The sequence below is a fragment of the Mobula birostris genome, chromosome 15 (genome assembly GCF_030028105.1).
Source record: "Mobula birostris isolate sMobBir1 chromosome 15, sMobBir1.hap1, whole genome shotgun sequence".
NCBI classification, from domain to species: domain Eukaryota; kingdom Metazoa; phylum Chordata; class Chondrichthyes; order Myliobatiformes; family Myliobatidae; genus Mobula; species Mobula birostris.
Genome location: NC_092384.1, coordinates 19,927,534 through 19,946,632, shown reverse-complemented (window position 1 = coordinate 19,946,632; position 19,099 = coordinate 19,927,534). Strand labels below are relative to the sequence as shown.

The 19,099-nt window shown below is 41.6% G+C and overlaps 1 protein-coding gene across 3 annotated transcripts in view; it reads right to left on the bottom strand.

The window, feature by feature from the left end:
- Positions 1–19,099, bottom strand: part of mbtps1 (membrane-bound transcription factor peptidase, site 1) — a 125,725-nt gene that overhangs the window by 15,325 nt on the left and 91,301 nt on the right. For all 3 annotated transcript variants that reach the window (XM_072279408.1, XM_072279410.1, XM_072279409.1), the window contains exons 14-19: positions 17,103–17,275; positions 14,288–14,403; positions 11,296–11,452; positions 9,856–9,980; positions 8,624–8,701; positions 6,878–7,018 (exon numbers count right to left, since the gene is read on the bottom strand). In XM_072279408.1, the coding sequence (XP_072135509.1) occupies positions 6,878–7,018; positions 8,624–8,701; positions 9,856–9,980; positions 11,296–11,452; positions 14,288–14,403; positions 17,103–17,275 (790 nt within the window). The remainder of the gene's footprint in view (positions 1–6,877; positions 7,019–8,623; positions 8,702–9,855; positions 9,981–11,295; positions 11,453–14,287; positions 14,404–17,102; positions 17,276–19,099) is intronic.

The following is a 19,099-nucleotide window of genomic DNA, read 5'->3' as shown; positions in this document are numbered from 1 at the left end:
ATCTAGCCTGTCCAATCCCTTTAGGTTTAAGTTCCTTGGCCCCCACTGCTTTATTTTCATCATGGATGTCCAGTCCCTATATACTTCCATCCCCCATCAGGAAGGTCTCAAAGCTCTACGCTTCTTTTTGGATTCCAGACCTAATCAGTTCCCCTCTACCACCACTCTGCTCCGTCTAGCGGAATTAGTCCTTACTCTTAATAATTTCTCCTTTGGCTCCTCCCACTTCCTCCAAACTAAAGGTGTAGCTATGGGCACCCGTATGGGTCCTAGCTATGCCTGCCTTTTTGTTGGCTTTGTGGAATAATCTATGTTCCGTGCCTATTCTGGCATCTGTCCCCCACTTTTCCTTCGCTACATCGACGACTGTATTGGCGCTGCTTCCTGCACACATGCAGAACTCGTTGACTTTATTAACTTTGCCTCCAACTTTCACCCTGCCCTCAAGTTTACCTGGTCCATTTCCGACACCTCCCTCCCCTTTCTAGACCTTTCTGTCTCTGTCTCTGGAGACAGCTTATCCACTGATGTCTACTATAAGCCTACTGACTCTCACAGCTATCTGGACTATTCCTCTTCTCACCCTGTCTCTTGCAAAAACGCCATCCCCTTCTCGCAATTCCTCCGTCTCTGCCGCATCTGCTCTCAGGATGAGGCTTTTCATTCTAGGACGAGGGAGATGTCTTCCTTTTTTAAAGAAAGGGGCTTCCCTTCGTCCACTATCAACTCTGCTCTTAAACGCATCTCCCCCATTTCATGTACGTCTGCTCTCACTCCATCCTCCTGCCACCCCACTAGGAATAGGGTTCCCCTGGTCCTCACCTACCACCCCACCAGCCTCCGGGTCCAACATATTATTCTCCGTAACTTCCGCCACCTCCAACAGGATCCCACCACTAAGCACATTTTTCCCTCCCCCCCCCTCTGCATTCTACAGGGATCACTCCCTACACAACTCCCTTGTCCATTCATCCCCCCCATCCCTCCCCACTGATCTCCCTCCTGGCACTTACCCGTGTAAGCGGAACAAGTGCTACACATGCCCTTACACTTCCTCCCTTACCACCATTCAGGGCCCCAAACAGTCCTTCCAGGTGAGGCAACACTTCACCTGTGAGTCGACGGGGGTGATATACTGCGGCCGGTGCTCCCGATGTGGCCTTTTATATATTGGCGAGACCCGATGCAGACTGGGAGACCGCTTTGCTGAACATCTACACTCTGTCCGCCAGAGAAAGCAGGATCTCCCAGTGGCCACACATTTTAATTCCACATCCCATTCCCATTCTGACATATCTATCCACGGCCTCCTCTACTGTAAGGATGAAGCCACACTCAGGTTGGAGGAACAACACCTTATATTCCGCCTGGGTAGCCTCCAACCTGATGGCATGAACATCGACTTCTCTAACTTCCGCTAAGGCCCCACCTCCCCCTCGTACCCCACCTTTTTATGCATTCTTTCTCTCACTCTCCTTTTTCTCCCTCTGTCCCTCTGAATATACCTCTTGCCCGTCCTCTGGGTTCCCCTCCCCCCCTTGTCTTTCTTCCCGGACCTCCTGTCCCATGATCCTCTCGTATCCCCGTTTGCCTATCACCTGTCCAGCTCTTGGCTCTATCCCTCCCCCTCCTGTCTTCTCCTATCATTTTGGATCTCCCCCTCCCCCTCTAACTTTCAAATCCCTTACTCACTCTTCCTTCAGTTAGTCCTGACGAAGGGTCTCGGCCTGAAACGTCGACTGCACCTCTTCCTACAGATGCTGCTTGGCCTGCTGCGTTCACCAGCAACTTTGATGTGTGTTGCTTGAATTTCCAGCATCTGCAGAATTCCTGTTGTTTCCCTTTAGGATTTTATACGTTTCATTCAGATCCCCCCTCAATCTTCTAAATTCCAACGAGTGTAAGCCTAGTTCATCCAGTCTTTCATCATATGGAAGTCCTGCCATCCCAGGAATCAATCTGGTGAACCTTCTTTGTACTCCCTCTATGGCAAGGATGTCTTTCCTCAGATTAGGGGACCAAAACTGCACACAATACTCCAGGTGTGGTCTCACCAAGGCCTTGTACAACTGCAGTAGTACCTCCCTGCTCCTGTACTCAAATCCTCTTGCTATAAATGCCAGCATACCATTTGCCTTTTTCACCGCCTGCTGTACCTGCATGCCTACTTACAATGACTGGTGTATAATGACACCATGGTCTCACTGCACCTCCCTTTTTCCTAATCGGCCACCATTCAGATAATAATCTGTTTTCCTGTTTTTGCCACCAAAGTGGATAACTTCACATTTATCCACATTAAATTGCATCTGACATGAACTTGCCCACTCACCTAACCTATCCAACTCACCCTGCATCCTCTTAGCATCCTCCTCACAGCTAACACTGCCACCCAGCTTCGTGTTATCTGCAAACTTGGAGATGCTGCATTTAATTCCCTCATCCAGGTCATTAATATATATTGTAAACAACTGGGGTCCCAGCACTGAGCCTTGCGGTACCCCACTAGTCACTGCCTGCCATTCTGAAAAGGTCCCGTTTATTCCCACTCTTTGCTTCCTGTCTGCCAACCAATTCTCTATCCACATCAATACCTTACCCCCAATACCATGTGCTTTAAGTTTGCACACTAATCTCCTGTGTGGGACCTTGTCAAAAGCCTTTCGAAAATCCAAATATACCACATCCACTGGTTCTCCCCTATCCACTCTACTAGTTACATCCTCAAAAAATTCTATGAGATTCGTCAGACAGATTTTCCTTTCACAAATCCATGCTGACTTTGTCCGATGATTTCACCACTTTCCAAATGTGCTGTTATCACATCTTTGATAACTGACTCTAGCAGTTTCCCCACCACCGATGTTAGGCTAACCGGTCTATAATTCCCTGGTTTCTCTCTCCCTCCTTTTTTAAAATCCACTGGAACAAACATTTGGGACAACATCTGTGATACAGTTGCAAGAAATTTAAGATAATAAGAGGACTAGATAGAGTGGATAGCCAGCGCCTCTTGCCCAGGGCACCAATGCTCAATACAAGAGGACATGGCTTTAAGGTAAGGGGTGGGAAGTCCAAGGGGGATATTAGAGGAAGGTTTTTTACTCAGAGAGTGGTTGGTGCGTGGAATGCACTGCCTGAGTCAGTGGTGGAGGCAGATACACTAGTGAAGTTTAAGAGACTACTAGACAGCTATATGGAGGAATCTAAGGTGGGGGCTTATATGGGAGGCAGGGTTTGAGGGTTGGCACAACATTGTGGGCCGAAGGGCCTGTACTGTGCTGTACTATTCTATGTTCTATTAACCCAGAATACAGCATCCACAGATGCTGCTTGCCCTGCTGTATGCATCCTGTATTTTCTACTTATATTTCAGATATTCAGTATCTGTAGCTGTTTGATTTTTCAGTTACAATACAAGATGACCACAAGGGCCACAAGCAACATCAAGAATTTTACATTTAAATTAATACAGCACCCTGCTATACTCTGAAAAGGGATGAAAACAGATTTAACAACATGGTTTGCCTTATCAAATCTTCTGTATGTTATTTGAGATACAAGTGTCTCCCCGCTTTTCCAACGTTTGCTTTACGAAACCTCACTGTTACGAAAGACCTATATTAGTTCCCTGTTTTCGCTAACAAGGTGTTTTCACTGTTACAAAAAAAGGCAGCTCGTGAAAAAAACAGCGTGCGATAACAGGCAGCATGCAAAGAAAAAATCAGCGCGCACCCCGAGCAGCCGCTCTTCCCGGGATTCGAAACTGCATTCTCGCCGGCATTGCTTAAACACGTGCCTGTGAGCATTTGTTAGCAAGATGAGTTCTAAGGTATCGGAAAAGCCTAAGAGAGCTCGTAAGGGTGTTACACTTAGTGTAAAACTAGACATAATTAAGTGTTTTGATCGTGGTGAACGAAGTAAGGACGAAGTGAGTTTGGCTTGTGGAAGTTGACGAAGATGACGTTGAAGAGGTTTTGGCATCCCTTGACCAAGAACTGATAGATGAAGAGCTGATGCAGTTGGAAAAGGAAAGGAGAACAATCAAAACCAAATGAGTAATGATAAAGCACGACTTTAATTTTGAAAGGGTACGTTGGAGGGCATATTTGCAAGATGGTTTGAGTCCTTACAAAGAACTGTATGATAGAAAAATGCGTGAGGCTCAGCAGTCAAGGATACTGTCGTTTTTTAAGACTTCCACATCAGCCACAGCAGACGACGAACCTCGACCTTCAACATCGAGGCAGGCAGACATAGAAGATGATCTGCTTGCCCTGATGGAAACAGACGACACCCCAGTGTCCCACCACCCCAACCCCCAGGCCGCGGACAGATATCCATTCACGGAGAATACAGCGGTAGCCGGATGGCACGCAGCACATCTTTAAGAAAAAAGCCGAAATAAACAAGCTAATTAATTAGGTGCCGCCCAACACATAATTGTCAGCCCAGATCAGAGGAGACGCAATCGGCAATCGCCTCTGATTTGGGCCGACAATTACGTGCCGGGTGGCACCGAATTAATTAGCTTGTTTATTTCGGCTTTTTTCTTAAAGATGTGCTGTGTGCCTCCCGACTACCGCTGTACCCCTGCATGCTTCGCGGATCGGTATCGGTTCGCTGCCTGGAGGGTGGGGGCCACTGCACCAGCCCAACTCCGACGACCTAGCCAAACACACCATCATCAGTGTGCTCTGCGCTGTCCTGATTCCTATAAGTGATACTACACTGTACGTACATTATTTCTACTTTATATAGGCTGTGTATTTTTACGTGTTATTTGGTATGATTTGGCAGCTTCATAGCTTAAAGGTCACTGGAGAGCGCTTGCGCCGTGTTTCTGCCGAGAGCGCTTGTATGAGATTTTCTGCCAACGGGGCTTGCGCCATGTTTTTGCCGATGGCGCTTGAGTGAGATTTTCTGCCAACGGGGCTTGCGCCGTGTTTTTGCCGATGGCGCTTGAGTGAGATTTTTGCTACGGAGAACAGTTCAGGCAATGATTGTGGAAAAGTATTTCTACTTTATATAGGCTGTGTATTTATCAAACCATTCCTGCTTTTACTATATGTTACTGTTACTTTAGGTTTTATGTGTTATTTGGCATGATTTGGTAGGTTATTTTTTGGGTCTGCAAACGCTCACAAATTTTTCCCATATAAATAAATGGTAATTGCTTCTTTGCTTTACGACATTCCGGCTTACGAACCGTTTCATAAGAACGGTCTACCTTCAGATGGTGGGGGAAACCTATACTTCACATCAAGGAAAGAAACATATTAAATAATTCCATTTAAGTCAGTCTTCAATGATCATTACTGTTAACTATATGGAATATTTATTAATTGATGCACTGTCACATGGTGGACATGGAATAAAGAACCATTGTGGCTGCCCATAATGTAGTGTTTCACTGCAAAGTTTGTGATCTGCAACCTCATAGATGATGGTACTCTGCAAATTGATTAGAATGATAAACAACAGAAATGGCAGCAGCACTCAGTATTCATACACCATTCCACAACAATGCTATTGAAAGAACTGAAGGCAGCAAGCTTCATGAATGGTCTAATTTTACTCTTCCAGGTACAGTATGTAATTAGCTACATATGGGAAAATAACTAACATTTTATGAAATCAAATCGGAACCAATGAAAAGATAGACATCTGATTTTCAAAAAGATACCATGTTTTTTCCAACTCAGGAGATGTCTAATTAAATAACTGGGCTTGTCTGATGAACTGTGATTCATTAACGAAGATAATGGCAAAGTTCTTTTTGGCTGGATCTTGTGTCTTAAGGAAATTTTCAAACCACTGTTATTTTAATATTCAAAATCATGCCTTACATAAAAGATTTAAGATGTAAATGGAAGTCTAAATTTTCCAAAATCAAATTTACAGTACACTCCTAAAATTTAAACAACCACAGGCATGGAACAATAATGATAGAGGCAGACTACAGGCGGGATTACAGTTGAGAAATTCAAAATAAATCAATTCTTTAACAATAGATACTGCAAATTATTATGAAACAGTAATTAATTGAACATTCAAATAACAAGCTATAGCAGTACCTTAATTATTATGAATCATTATCTGAACAATCAATCATTATCTTACCACTTTAGGGTTAAAAGAAGTGTACAGATACTCTTTATATAACATTTTAATCAGGTTTCATATTATTTCATCATTTTTGATTAATAATCACAGGACTGAAGCAATCACTAACAAGTGATAGCTGAACTACAACTACGGATTTTACTTTTTTTTTACCTATTACCATTCACTCAGTAATAAACTGGCAAGTTTAGGTCTCCAGATGACTGTGACTAGACATACATCAGCATATAGTAACTATTTGCAGACACTGAGCACATTAGGATGCTGTGGAGTCAACAAACCAGCATTCTGGTCAGCAGTATTAAAGGCATCCATTAGTCTTGCGAGACCATGGATCTGCGCAGGCCTGGGCAAGGTTGTATGGAAGACCAGCAGTTGCCCATGCTGGAAGTCTCCCCTCTCCACGACACCGATGTTGTCCAAGGGAAGGGCATTAGGACCCATACAGCTTGGCACCAGTGTCACCACAGAGCAATGTGTGATTAAGTGCCTTGCTCAAGGACACAACACGCTGCCTTGGCTGGGGCTCGAACTCACGACCTTCAGATCACTAGTCGAATGCCCCACCACTTGGCCACGTGCCCAGTATACTGTGACTAATTATGATGCCTGATTGCATTCTTGAGACATAATTTCAAGAGCCATCACAATTTGTGACAGTGGAACACTGAAAGTGCTTCTGAAAATTACAGATTTACACAAAGCTTCTAATGACACCTCCACAAAAGTAAAATACAAGCCAGCTTTTTACCTTTCTGCCTGTGACTATCATCAAGGCAATTAGAATCTCCATACAAGACAATCCGCCCCCCACCATCTGATGGAGTCTGGTACAATCCAAGGATGGGGACATTTTTAACCACAACCGTTTCTTGTTTTAAGACTTCGAGTCCTGCAAAACAATATCAAAATTGAGATTTGCTGACTTCAAAGTGCCATATATTTTAAATTTGAAAAAAAATCTAATAATAATAGCTTGATGTTGCACCTTGTAAAGAAATAAAGCGAAACAAATAGTTTCCGAAGGAAATTGCTCAATTTAGATTGTCATGGTAATTTTCTCCTTAACTGCAAGTTACTAATTTCTGCAGATATAGAACTAGATGTAAATAAATAATAAACGCTAGAAATACAAATTTATCTTTAGTTGATATCTTGCTTATTACACAAAGAATAAGTATTAATCATTAGTTAAAAATGTCCTCTACATACTTGCCTCAGTCTACTTGGATTAAAAAAAACTGCAGTTCAAGCAAAAGGTCCTTGTATGTACATTCTGCTTCACAAATTGAGTGATTAGTAATGGACGTTTGATAATAGGTCTCCGACAATATAAATAAACAATACCAGTCAGGCCATCCATGCAAAACAAACGGTTACAAGATAGAAAAATGGCAGATGGGCATTCAGCCATAAATAACTGCTCCGTATTCAATATGACAACTGATTCCCTGTCATAACAATATTCCTTTTCTCTCCCCTAGCCTTTGATGCCTTGTATAGAGAATTTTTAATTTACAGTCTGTGAATTGGTTTCTGTGGTGCAAAATTCACCACTTTCCTTCACAAGACTGCGACCCCTTATTCTAGACCGAGTAAGCCAGGGTGGACAACTCTCTAGCATCAAGCCTGTTGTGCAACGTCAGAGTTTCAAATATGTCAAAACTCTACTGTAAACAGGTCTAGTCAACTTAGTCTCACAGATGATTTACTGTGATAATTGCTTCTTTGGTTCTGACTTGTTTTTTACATTTCTTGCAGAGTTAAAGCTGAACAAATTATTGGTGCCCTTGGGATATCTGCCTGTCAAGTTAATCAGATTTATCGTTAAGTTAAATGCCAGAGGAGCTGGAATTGGACTTACACAAAATCTTTGAGGATTTACAGTGCCACTGAGATATTTCACAGAAATTACAGCTCATGATAACCAACTTTGTCATTTATATCAATCAAGCTGCTCTGCACCAGTTCCAGAGCATTTTTTAAAAAATTGTTCTGCCACGGCAAGCAAGCCTTTTCAATCTCTTTCCTAGTTCATTCAAACCCAAAAACAACAATCCTCTCCTAATCTCCATCTGCAGTTCAAAATCGATTGAGATATTCTTTTGCCCAGTCCTGAACTCTCGTCATTTCTTCAGATCCGACTGGTTTCTCAGAGTGGACTTCTTTCACCGCAGGATAAGTCAAGTTTGTCATTTACACAAGTACAGATACAACAAAGAAAATTGCTTGCAGCAGCATCACAGAAACATCGTTATAGAGTCATGTCCTTCTCTTTCTATTGCAGAAAACATAATCACAACCCAAGACCAATCCAAGAACAGGTTAATATTTAACCAGTCAAACAGGCAAGTAAGGTGCAGTGCTGGTGAAAAATGTTAGCTTTCTTTAGGAAGATATTATCAGAGAAATACTACGCTTTGAAACTTACCCTACCACTGACTTTGAACTGGGCACAGAAAAGCTTAAAATACAATTGATAAACTAAAGATCTTACCTTGATCCTTTAGAGTTTGAGCAAGAACAAGTCCATCCTCTGGAAATTTAGCAATACTGCTTCCTGAAGCATAATACACTGATTGGAAAAAATGATTAATTTTTATTATTGAATACTGTAAAGGTATGATGAAAATCCACAAAATTGCCTAAAACACAAATCTGATTTTGCATTAGTATAACAGAAATACTGTGCAATAATTTGAGCACTAGCGCAAATGAAGCTGCTCAGATGAAGCCATAGATTCTGTGGTGAAAGTGGGTACCCAAGAATCTTATCTTACCATTTCACAAGCACTAATTGACATAGACATGTAGTTCTGCAGTGATTTTAAAACATTCACCTCAAGGTCATTATTTTTTGACTGATAAGCTATACTACTGGATTGATTATTTGAAAGACAGTAGGCAACTCCTAATGTTTTCTGCTCCTTAGATAATTAGATGAATCATTTACAATTTTTAGCTTTGAAATTATGCTCCTTATTTAATATCATACTACAACCCATTTTCCTTTCCTAGTCTATCTACCCTTCCGAAATGTGGAGCCATTCCCCTTTGGTGCTCTGGTTTCCTCCCACATTCCAAAACTGCATGTCCCTGGAATGTGGGAGGAAACCAGAGCACCCAGAGGTAACCCACGTGGTCACGGGAAAATGTTCAAACTCCTTACAGACAGAGGCAGAAAAAGAATCCCAGTTACTCATACCATAAGGTGTAACACTAACAGCTATGGTATCATGGTGGCCCCTAAGAATGCAGGGAACAGTTTCCAGTACCTTATACTTTCCTCTCTTATTAAATTTCTTCTTTAGCACTTTAGCTCTTCCATCGATCATCCCCACCTGCAGTTTCGTGCACTGTGGTCATTGCAACACAGTAAACAGTTTTTTTAAAAAAACATCTTTTCTGAAGAAATCTCGTCTTTGCAGCCTGTTCTCTATTCAAATGCAGGCTTGCAGTTCCTGGCCCAGACCTAACTCTGTTGGACCGAAAAGCAGATTCCACATTGCTAAAGGTTGGTGATTTCTAGCATACTCTTACTTTACTGAACTTCATCCACTGTCTTTGAGGGAAAATCTCAACAGTTCTATGCTAAACTGCCCGCTAAACCCAGGTAGGTGAATTTATACATAAACTTATGAAACAGTTTTCCTGAAAATGTACATTCAAATTAAAGCACCTCTATAAATGTACATAATCGATCTATAGCCACCCCAAATCAACACTTACTGTCATGATTTGCCATACTGAAATCCCCTTCATACAAGCCATCACCAAAAGCCATGCCCCACACTGACAACAAATCATTAAGTGCTGGGATATTTGCTCCTCCAGTATCTGGCATCCACCACTGTCTAAAGGAAAAAAAGACAAGCATGCAATAAGTAATATCTTAGTTCAAGAGGGAAAACTACTTATGTAACACATGGATTAGTCTATCAAATAAAATCTTAAGACACAAAATATTTTGCAGATGCTTGAAATCTTGGGCAACACACAAAATACCAGAGAAACTCAGCAAGTCAGGCAGTATCTATGGAGGGGAATAAATAGTTGAAGCTTCCCCAAAACCCTTCACTAAGATTGGAAAGGGAGGAGAAGATAGAATAAGAAGGTTGAGGGGTGGAATGGTAGGAGTACAAATTCCAGTAATTGCTCCCATTTTCCTCCTTCTCTTTTTCTATTTCCATTCTGCTTAGTTTCTCACCTATTCTCTTCCCTTCACCTTCCCATCACCTCACTCTAGTTCCCTTCTTCCTTCCCATTCTTTCAACAGACTACTTTCCTCTTCTTTAGCCTTTCATCTTTTCCACCCATCAACTACCCCGCCCCCCAGCTCCCCCTCTCCCCCTCACATGGTCTCACTTATCACCTGCTCTCAGCTAAGAAAGGATGTGCTGGCATTGGAGAGAATTCAGAAGAGGTCCATGAGAATAATCCTGGGAATGAAAGGCTTAATGAAAGAGGAGTGGTTGATGGCTCTCAGCCTGTTTGAGGGGTGGGAGCAGGGGGGGTCTCATGGAAACTTATCAAATATTGAAAGGCCTAGATTGAGTAGATGTGGAGAGGATGCTTCCTATAGAACCAGAGGGCACAGCCTCAGAATAGAATGGTGTCCCTTTATAACAAAGATAAGAAGGAATTTCTTTAGCCAGAGTGTGGGGCATCTGTGGAACTCATTGACATAGGAAAATTGTGGAAGCCAAGTCATTAAGTACATTTAACACAGAGGCTGGTAGGTTTTTGGTTAGTTAGGGTGTCAAAAGTTACAGGGAGAAGGCAAGAGAATGGAGTTGAGGGGGATAATAAATCAGCCATGAATGGAATGGCAGAGAAGACTCTATGGGCCAAATGACTTAATTTTGCTCCCATGTCTTATGGTATTATCTTCACACATCTTCATTCAGATAAATTTTTGGGAATCTCATCCAAGGTAACAGAAGAGATCTTTCAATACATCTTGTAATGGGAATACTCACTAAACAACAACTTGAACAAAACAGTTTTTAAGTAATTTAAAAATACAACAAAGAAGTTGGAGCAGTAGGCATTAGTTTATCAAAATATATTAAGTCACATATATTTAGTTAAAATAGTCTGTCATTGAAAGAACACCTCCAAAAGTAGCAAGTTTAAATAAATGACAGTATCTTTACATTATCTTTTTACCTTGTATTTTCATCATAGAATTTCACTTTTCTCATTACAGATGTGTTGTACCAATCACTAAAGACTATGACAGAAAGGCCATTATCAACATCCCGCCTCAGTTTAGTAATTTCCTCAGGAAAGTATTCCTCTTCACTGTCTACCATTAGCAGTGTACCTGCAAGAGAAACAGCAAAACATTAAATCACAGATTACATCATATTTGAACAAAGAGTTCTAAAACACAATTAATCACACTGCTGTCCTTAATTACTGTGAGTACTACACTTGGGAGTAGACTGAACACAAAACTAGGCAAGTGTCAACAAGGAGCCTTAAAAAGAGTGCAATAATGGGTATTGGGAACACAATAATGTAGAACAAAATAGCAAAAGCATCAAAGCTAAATCAAGGCAATATTATTTTGAACTGGCCCCAACTTTTCAGCTCAATGTCTCCATCTATATAACCCACAGATACCCTCATTCAATTACAATCTATTTGCTTTAAAGTCTGAAGAAAGGAAACAAACTGATATGAAAAAGCATTATCAGTTGAGATAAGAAAAGAGAAATAGACAAGTAGATAGAAAGGAAAGGGTCACGTCTGCAGATAGAAATATAATGAGAAAGAACAAATGTTCAATCTTAAGTGAAAATTCAATGACATATTTTATTGAGAATGTTTTTCTCCATATTGTCTAGCTACCAAAGTTATACCAGATGTGACAACATTTACAAAGCATAGTAAAAGGTAAATAATTCTTATTAATCTACATAGGCATGCACAGTGTCTATAAAAAGCATCCTTCCACCCCCACGGATGTTTTCATGTTTTATTGTTTTACGACGTTGAATTCAAGTGGATCTAATCTGGCTTTTTTGACACTGATCAACAGAAAAGACTTTCATGTCAAAGTGAAAACAAATTTCTACAAGTTGGTCTAAAGTTATTACAATTATTAAACAGAAAATAACTGATTGCATAAGTATTCATCCCCTTCAAGTCAGTATTTAGTAGATACAACTTTGGCAGCAATTACAGCCTTCAGTCTGTGTGGATAAGCCTCTATCAGCTTTGCACATCTGGACACTGCAATTTTTCCTCATTCCTCTTTACAAAACTGCTCAAGCTCTGTCAGATTGCATGGGGATCGTGAATGAACAGCTATTTCAGCTCCAGCCACAAATACTCAATTGGATTGAGGTCTGGACTCTGACTTGGCCACTCCAGGATATTAACATTGTTGTTTTTAAGCCATTCCTGCATAGCTTTGATTTTATGCTTGGGGTCATTGTCTTGCTGGAAAACAAATTTTCACCTAAGTCACAGTTCCGCAAGCAGACTGTGTCAAATTTGCCTCCCAAGATTTCCCTGTATTTTGCTGCATTCATTTTACCCTCTACCTTCACAAGCCTTTCAGGACCTGCTGCAGTGAAGCATCCACACAGCATGATGCAGCCACCATCATACTTCACAGTAGGGATAGTGTGTTTTTGATGATGTATGGTGTTCGGCTTACGCCAAACATAGCATTTAATTTGATGGTCATTTTTAGTTTCATCAGACTATAGGATTTTCTTCCAGCTGACTTCAGAGTCTCCCACATGCCTTCTGGCAAACTCTAGCTGAGATTTCCTGTGAATTGTTTTAAAACAGTGGCTTTCTCTTTGCCTCTCTCCCATAAAGCTGCAACTGGTGACGCACCCAGCCAACAGTCATTGGACGCTCAGTCGCTCCCACTTCAGCCACTGAAGCTTGTAACTACTCCAGAGTTGTCATGGGTCTCCTGGTGGCCTCCCTCACTAGTCCCCTTCTTGCACAGTCAGTTTTTGTGAACAGTTGCTTTAGGTAGATTTACAGCTGTGGCATAATCTTTCCGTTTCTTGATGATCGATTTAACTGTACTCCAAGGGATTTTCAGTGACTTGGAAATTTTCTTGCCTCCATCTGCTAACTTGTGCTTTTCAATAACCTTTTCATGGAGTTGTTTGGAGTATTTTTTTGGTGTAGTATTTGCCAGGATATTGACTCACCAGCAGTTGCACCTTCCAGATACAAGTGTATTTTTATTACAATCAATTGAAACACCTTGACTGCACACAGATCTCCATTTAACTAATTATGTGGTTTCTAAGACCAAATGGCTGCACCAGTGATGAGTTGGTGTTTCATGCAATCAATTTTGTGTTTTATATTTGTAATTAACTGAAATCACTTTGTAGAGATTTGTTTTCACTTTGACACTAAAGTGTCAAAAAAAGCCAAATTAAGTCCACTGTGATTCAATGGTGTAAAACAATAAAACACGAAAACTTCCAGGAGTAGGAGAGAATACTTTTTATAGGCACTGTATACTTCATCTTTGTCCAACCTACTTGGCTGACACTGACACATACACAAAACACTGAGTGGCTGGAGAAAGAGGAAAAGGAAATGGGCTTTCCCATTTTGCTGTATATAAGAAACAACCTCCAGATTCCTCACAAAATAACACTTTATTAATTCATGGCAACCTCCAGGTTATTTTTAAACTGAATAACATTGACAGCTGTTGAAAAAACCATGAATACGCTACATCCTTCAAAATTCTTTAACAAACCATAACTTCATCTGTGTAAAGCCCCTTCTCGCTTCTTTCCCGGCTATCAATGAAGGAAATGAACATCTAAGTTTAACAGTACACAGTCTTTTTACAGCCCCTTTATCCAATCACGCCAGATATGCTTGCAATACCAACTGTTTTTTTAAGCTTCTAACTACATATCTAAAGAACTTAGGTTGGCACTTTAACTATTCTTGTGACCAAAATTTAAAAACTGGTAGATCAAGAAATTGACTATTCCCACGTAAATATTCCACAGTGAAAGTCCCAACCAAAACAAAACTTTAATTTAAAATTTGGGTCCTCATGATCTGAAGATTTAATACCAATGTAAAAATCAAATGTTTTTTGAGCACAAGCCTTCTACGTATTCCCAATTAACTGTCTGCTTACATAGGTGAAACATACCATACTGACTGGCATCAAAGCAGGTAATGGGAGCTCCGAGCACCTCCACAAAGTATCCCATGCTGCGCAAATGTTGGTACATATCTCTAAAGTTGGTATGTATATGGTCACCGTTCCTGACGAAAGGAATTTAAAATGTACATTAGCAGTCTCCCTCATTCGTGAAATAAATATTTAGGGTAAATTTTAATTCACAGAGCAGAGCATGATGATTACTGTGTGGGGTTACAATGTACAGCAGCAAACAAATGGATTCTAAATTTAAAAACTACCTTGATGTCTTCTGAGAAGTCTTCTGAGAAGACTTTTGACAATACAGTTTTTATTTATTCATTTTCAGGATGTGGCATCACTGACAGGTGCATTTATTGCCATTCCTGCTGCCCAAAATATGGTGAGCTACCTTCACAATTATTGCAGTCCTTTTAGCACTTTTGAGTTGGAAGTCCCAGGATTTAAGAACAAACACAAGAATGGAACAGCGCTTCATTTCCAAGCCATTATGATGTTTAACTTGGAGAGAAATCTGTAAGCAGTGGTCTTTTCATGGGAAATAGCCAAGTAACTGCATGTTATAGTGTATCGCACTGCACAATACAAAATGGAGGAGGGAATGAATGAAACGAGTGAAGAGAATGGGCTGTCTTGTCCAAAAATATCACTGAGCTTCTTGCATCCGTGAAGTAATCCATGAAGGTCACAATCTGAGACTCAGCAGGTGTCACAAGAGAATTCATTAACAAGATATTCAGTTCCTGCAACACACATCAAAGTACTGGCGAAGAGTCTCGGCCCAAAACGTCGACTGTACCTCTTCCGAGAGATGTTGCCTGGCCTGCTGCATTCACCAGCAACTTTGATGTGTGTTGCTTGAATTTCCAGCATCTGCAGAATTCCTCGTGTTTGCATATTCAGTCCCTGATTTTTTTTTTGCATTCAAGAATCAGGCTTGAATTTAAGATGACCTGTTCATGTCATTGAGATATTTTCATCTACTTCAGTCTAATAGGGAAAAATCCATTTCTCATTGAGTGTTCACTCCAGAAGTAACATCATTTCCAACAATAGTACTTTAAAATTTTGCTAACCTGGTATATATTTGTACTAACAACACACATCAAAGTTGCTGGTGAACGCAGCAGGCCAAGCAGCATCTGTAGGAAGAGGTGCAGTCGACGTTTCAGGCGTCAGGACTAACTGAAGGAAGAGTGAGTAAGGGATTTGAAAGTTGGAGGGGGAGGGGGAGATCCAAAATGATAGGAGAAGACAGGAGGGGGAGGGATGGAGCCAAGAACTGGACAGGTGATAGGCAAACGGGGATACGAGAGGATCATGGGACAGGAGGTCCGGGAAGAAAGACAAGGGGGGGGGGGGACCCAGAGGATGGGCAAGAGGTATATTCAGAGGGACAGAGAGAGAAAAAGGAGAGTGAGAGAAAGAATGTGTGTATAAAAATAAGTAACAGATGGGGTACGAGGAGGAGGTGGGGCCTAGCGGAAGTTGGAGAAGTCGATGTTCATGCCATCAGGTTGGAGGCTACCCAGACGGAATATAAGGTGTTGTTCCTCCAACCTGAGTGTGGCTTCATCTTTACAGTAGAGGAGGCCGTGGATAGACATGTCAGAATGGAAATGGGATGTGGAATTAAAATGTGTGGCCACTGGGAGATCCTGCTTTCTCTGGCGGACAGAGCGTAGATGTTCAGCAAAGCGGTCTCCCAGTCTGTGTCGGATCTCGCCAATATATAAAAGGCCACATCGGGAGCACTGGACGCAGTATATCACCCCAGTCGACTCACAGGTGAAGTGTAGCCTCACCTGGAAGGACTGTTTGGGGCCCTGAATGGTGGTAAAGGAGGAAGTGTAAGGGCATGTGTAGCACTTGTTCCGCTTACACGGATAAGTGCCAGGAGGGAGATCAGTGGGGAGGGATGGGGGGGGACGAATGGACAAGGGGGTTGTGTAGGGAGCGATCCCTGCAGAATGCGGGGGGGGGGAGGGAAAGATGTGCTTAGTGGTGGGATCCCGTTGGAGGTGGCGGAAGTTACGGAGAATCTACGCTCTGTCCGCCAGGGAAAGCAGGATCTCCCAGCGGCCACACATTTTAATTCCACATCCCATTCCCATTCTGACATGTCTATCCACGGCCTCCTCTACTGTAAAGATGAAGCCACACTCAGGTTGGAGGAACAACACCTTATATTCCGTCTGGGTAGCCTCCAATCTGATGGCATGAACATCGACTTCTCTAACTTCCGCTAGGCCCCACCTCCCCCTCGTACCCCATCTGTTACTTATTTTTATACACACATTCTTTCTCTCACTCTCCTTTTTCTCCCTCTGTCCCTCTGAATATACCTCTTGCCCATCCTCTGGGTCCCCCCCCCCCTTGTCTTTCTTCCCGGACCTCCTGTCCCATGATCCTCTCGTATCCCCGTTTGCCTATCACCTGTCCAGCTCTTGGCTCCATCCCTCCCCCTCCTGTCTTCTCCTATCATTTTGGATCTCTCCCTCCCCGCTCCAACTTTCAAATCCCTTACTCACTCTTCCTTCAGTTAGTCCTGACGAAGGGTCTCGGCCTGAAACGTCGACTGTACCTCTTCCTACAGATGCTGCTTGGCCTGCTGCGTTCACCAGCAACTTTGATGTGTGTTGCTTGAATTTCCAGCATCTGCAGAAATCCTGTTGTTTATATATTTGTACTAACCATTTCTACATAGGCAACTTAGTTCTTTTCAGCTTCTCGCTGTGGCATATTGGGAGAAGGGTTTAAAAAAAAAAGCAAAGTTCAACAGGTGCACAGTGCAGAAACTTACCAATCTAGTGGGTCATTTTTCATGCGGAGGTTATCCCTTGGAAAGTAACCGGGTGGGTAACGCAGATTATGGTACTGATCCCACAAGACACGCTTACTGCGAGGTGGTGTTGGAATGATTTTCACCTTAACTGGCAGCTTCACAGTTGAAGTCACTTCATTGCCATTATTAGACTATTGAGAAAAGTGAAGAAATTATAGGACTGATGAGCACCAGAGGGACTCAATGCAGATTGTCAACACACTGGATGCTTTTTGTTCAAGATAATCTATGAACGAAGTACAAATACAAAATGCAATTTAGCTCCAATTACCCTGCAACCAAAATATTTGGATTTCATATATGACAAAGGAGTAAAATCACTTATAAACCACTTGTCAGTAATCACCTCGAGTGCAGGCACGATAGCCATTTTAATTATCCACAAGGCACTAGCTTCAAACAAAGCCAGACATGGTGGTGCTCCAGAGGCTTCAACCATTCATTAAAATGCCATATTGTTGGAATTCCTAGTAAACAAAGCCTGGATTACTAATAATGGCTTTGGCATGATCCAAAAAAAAAGTTTTTCTGAAGTTTGTAAATTTCTTTGGTGTGATTTTATCATCTTCCAATTTGTGGCTTTTTGGCTGATAAGAATGGAATCGTTCCTAATACTTGGTGCATCCGACAGGACTAGAAAAAGAATGCACTTACATATCTTGTCCTGCAAAGTTCTTTTCTAATAAAGTTTAGCATTTTGGAAAACTAATTATCCTGTTTGAAGTTTCTTCCAAAAGATATCACAGGTAACAATATACCCCTTCTAAACTCTATGTTCAAAACAAAAGAGCAAATAGGTCAATTTCTAAGTAACTGAAGCTATAGTACATTTAGAAAACATGAACTCAGATTCATATTTATCATATGTACATCAAACCATACAGTGAAATGTGTCGTTTGTATTAACAACCAACACCCTAAAGATGTGCTGGGGCAGCTCCGCCAAGTGTCACCACACATTCTGGCGCTGACCTGGTGGGGTGTGGGCACCAGCCCTCATCCTTGCTGGTCTGTCAGCTCAACATCTGACTTCATACATCCTTTGTCATATGTGCACATCGCTTGGATTCAAATGTGGAACAGAGGCCTGGACTCAGGCTTGACCTCTAATTTCCTCACATCTCTAGCCGCAGCTTGGCACCATCTTGACCAGAAGTCAAAGGATATGTTGATAGTGCTTCCTTCTTCTAAGAAACTGTATCGTTGTCCACAAACTTGTATTTTATGCATAAATCAGGCAAAGCAGAAATGGCATTATGTGCTCATGTTAAAGTGCTTGCACAATTTCCTGAAGGAGTCAAACCCAAATGGAAACAGGTCCAGACAATTTCTGTCAGGCTTTCATTTGCCAGCGAGAAAACATTAATATGCAGGGATAATTTTAACTACTTAACAATAAAAATTAGAGCAAAAGATGATGACTACTACTATGGAAGCATTTCATTGATTTCCTGCAATAAAATGAGAACACTGAAAATTATGAACTGCATATGAATGAAAATGACCCCAGCCACAGTATCACATGAAGTAGTGCCCCTAGAATTTTTATACACAAAAAACAAATTGGCGCCTCAGCCCTCTGTAAAGATCAGGCATTATGTAAACTGCCAACACCACATCAGACCTCTTGATCGATTGTTTGACTTTGTTGTTGATCACGAGGACTCAGGATCCATTGCAGCCATGGTTCTGATCACAGAAAAAGAAAAATTTAAAACAAATAACCATCTAGCCTGTCCCAATGGGGGAAAACAACCCTCCAGCCTAATTCCATTTATCAGCACTGAACCCACATTTTCAGTTCACAGCTCTTCCAGTACATATCCAATTACTGTTTAAAACAGATACAAGATGGTGCTGGTGAACCATGGTGATGCTCTGCGTGCTACGTACACTACTTCTAAATGTACTTCTTTTGAATTGCTTCCCTATCACAGTCTTCTCCAACTAGAAGC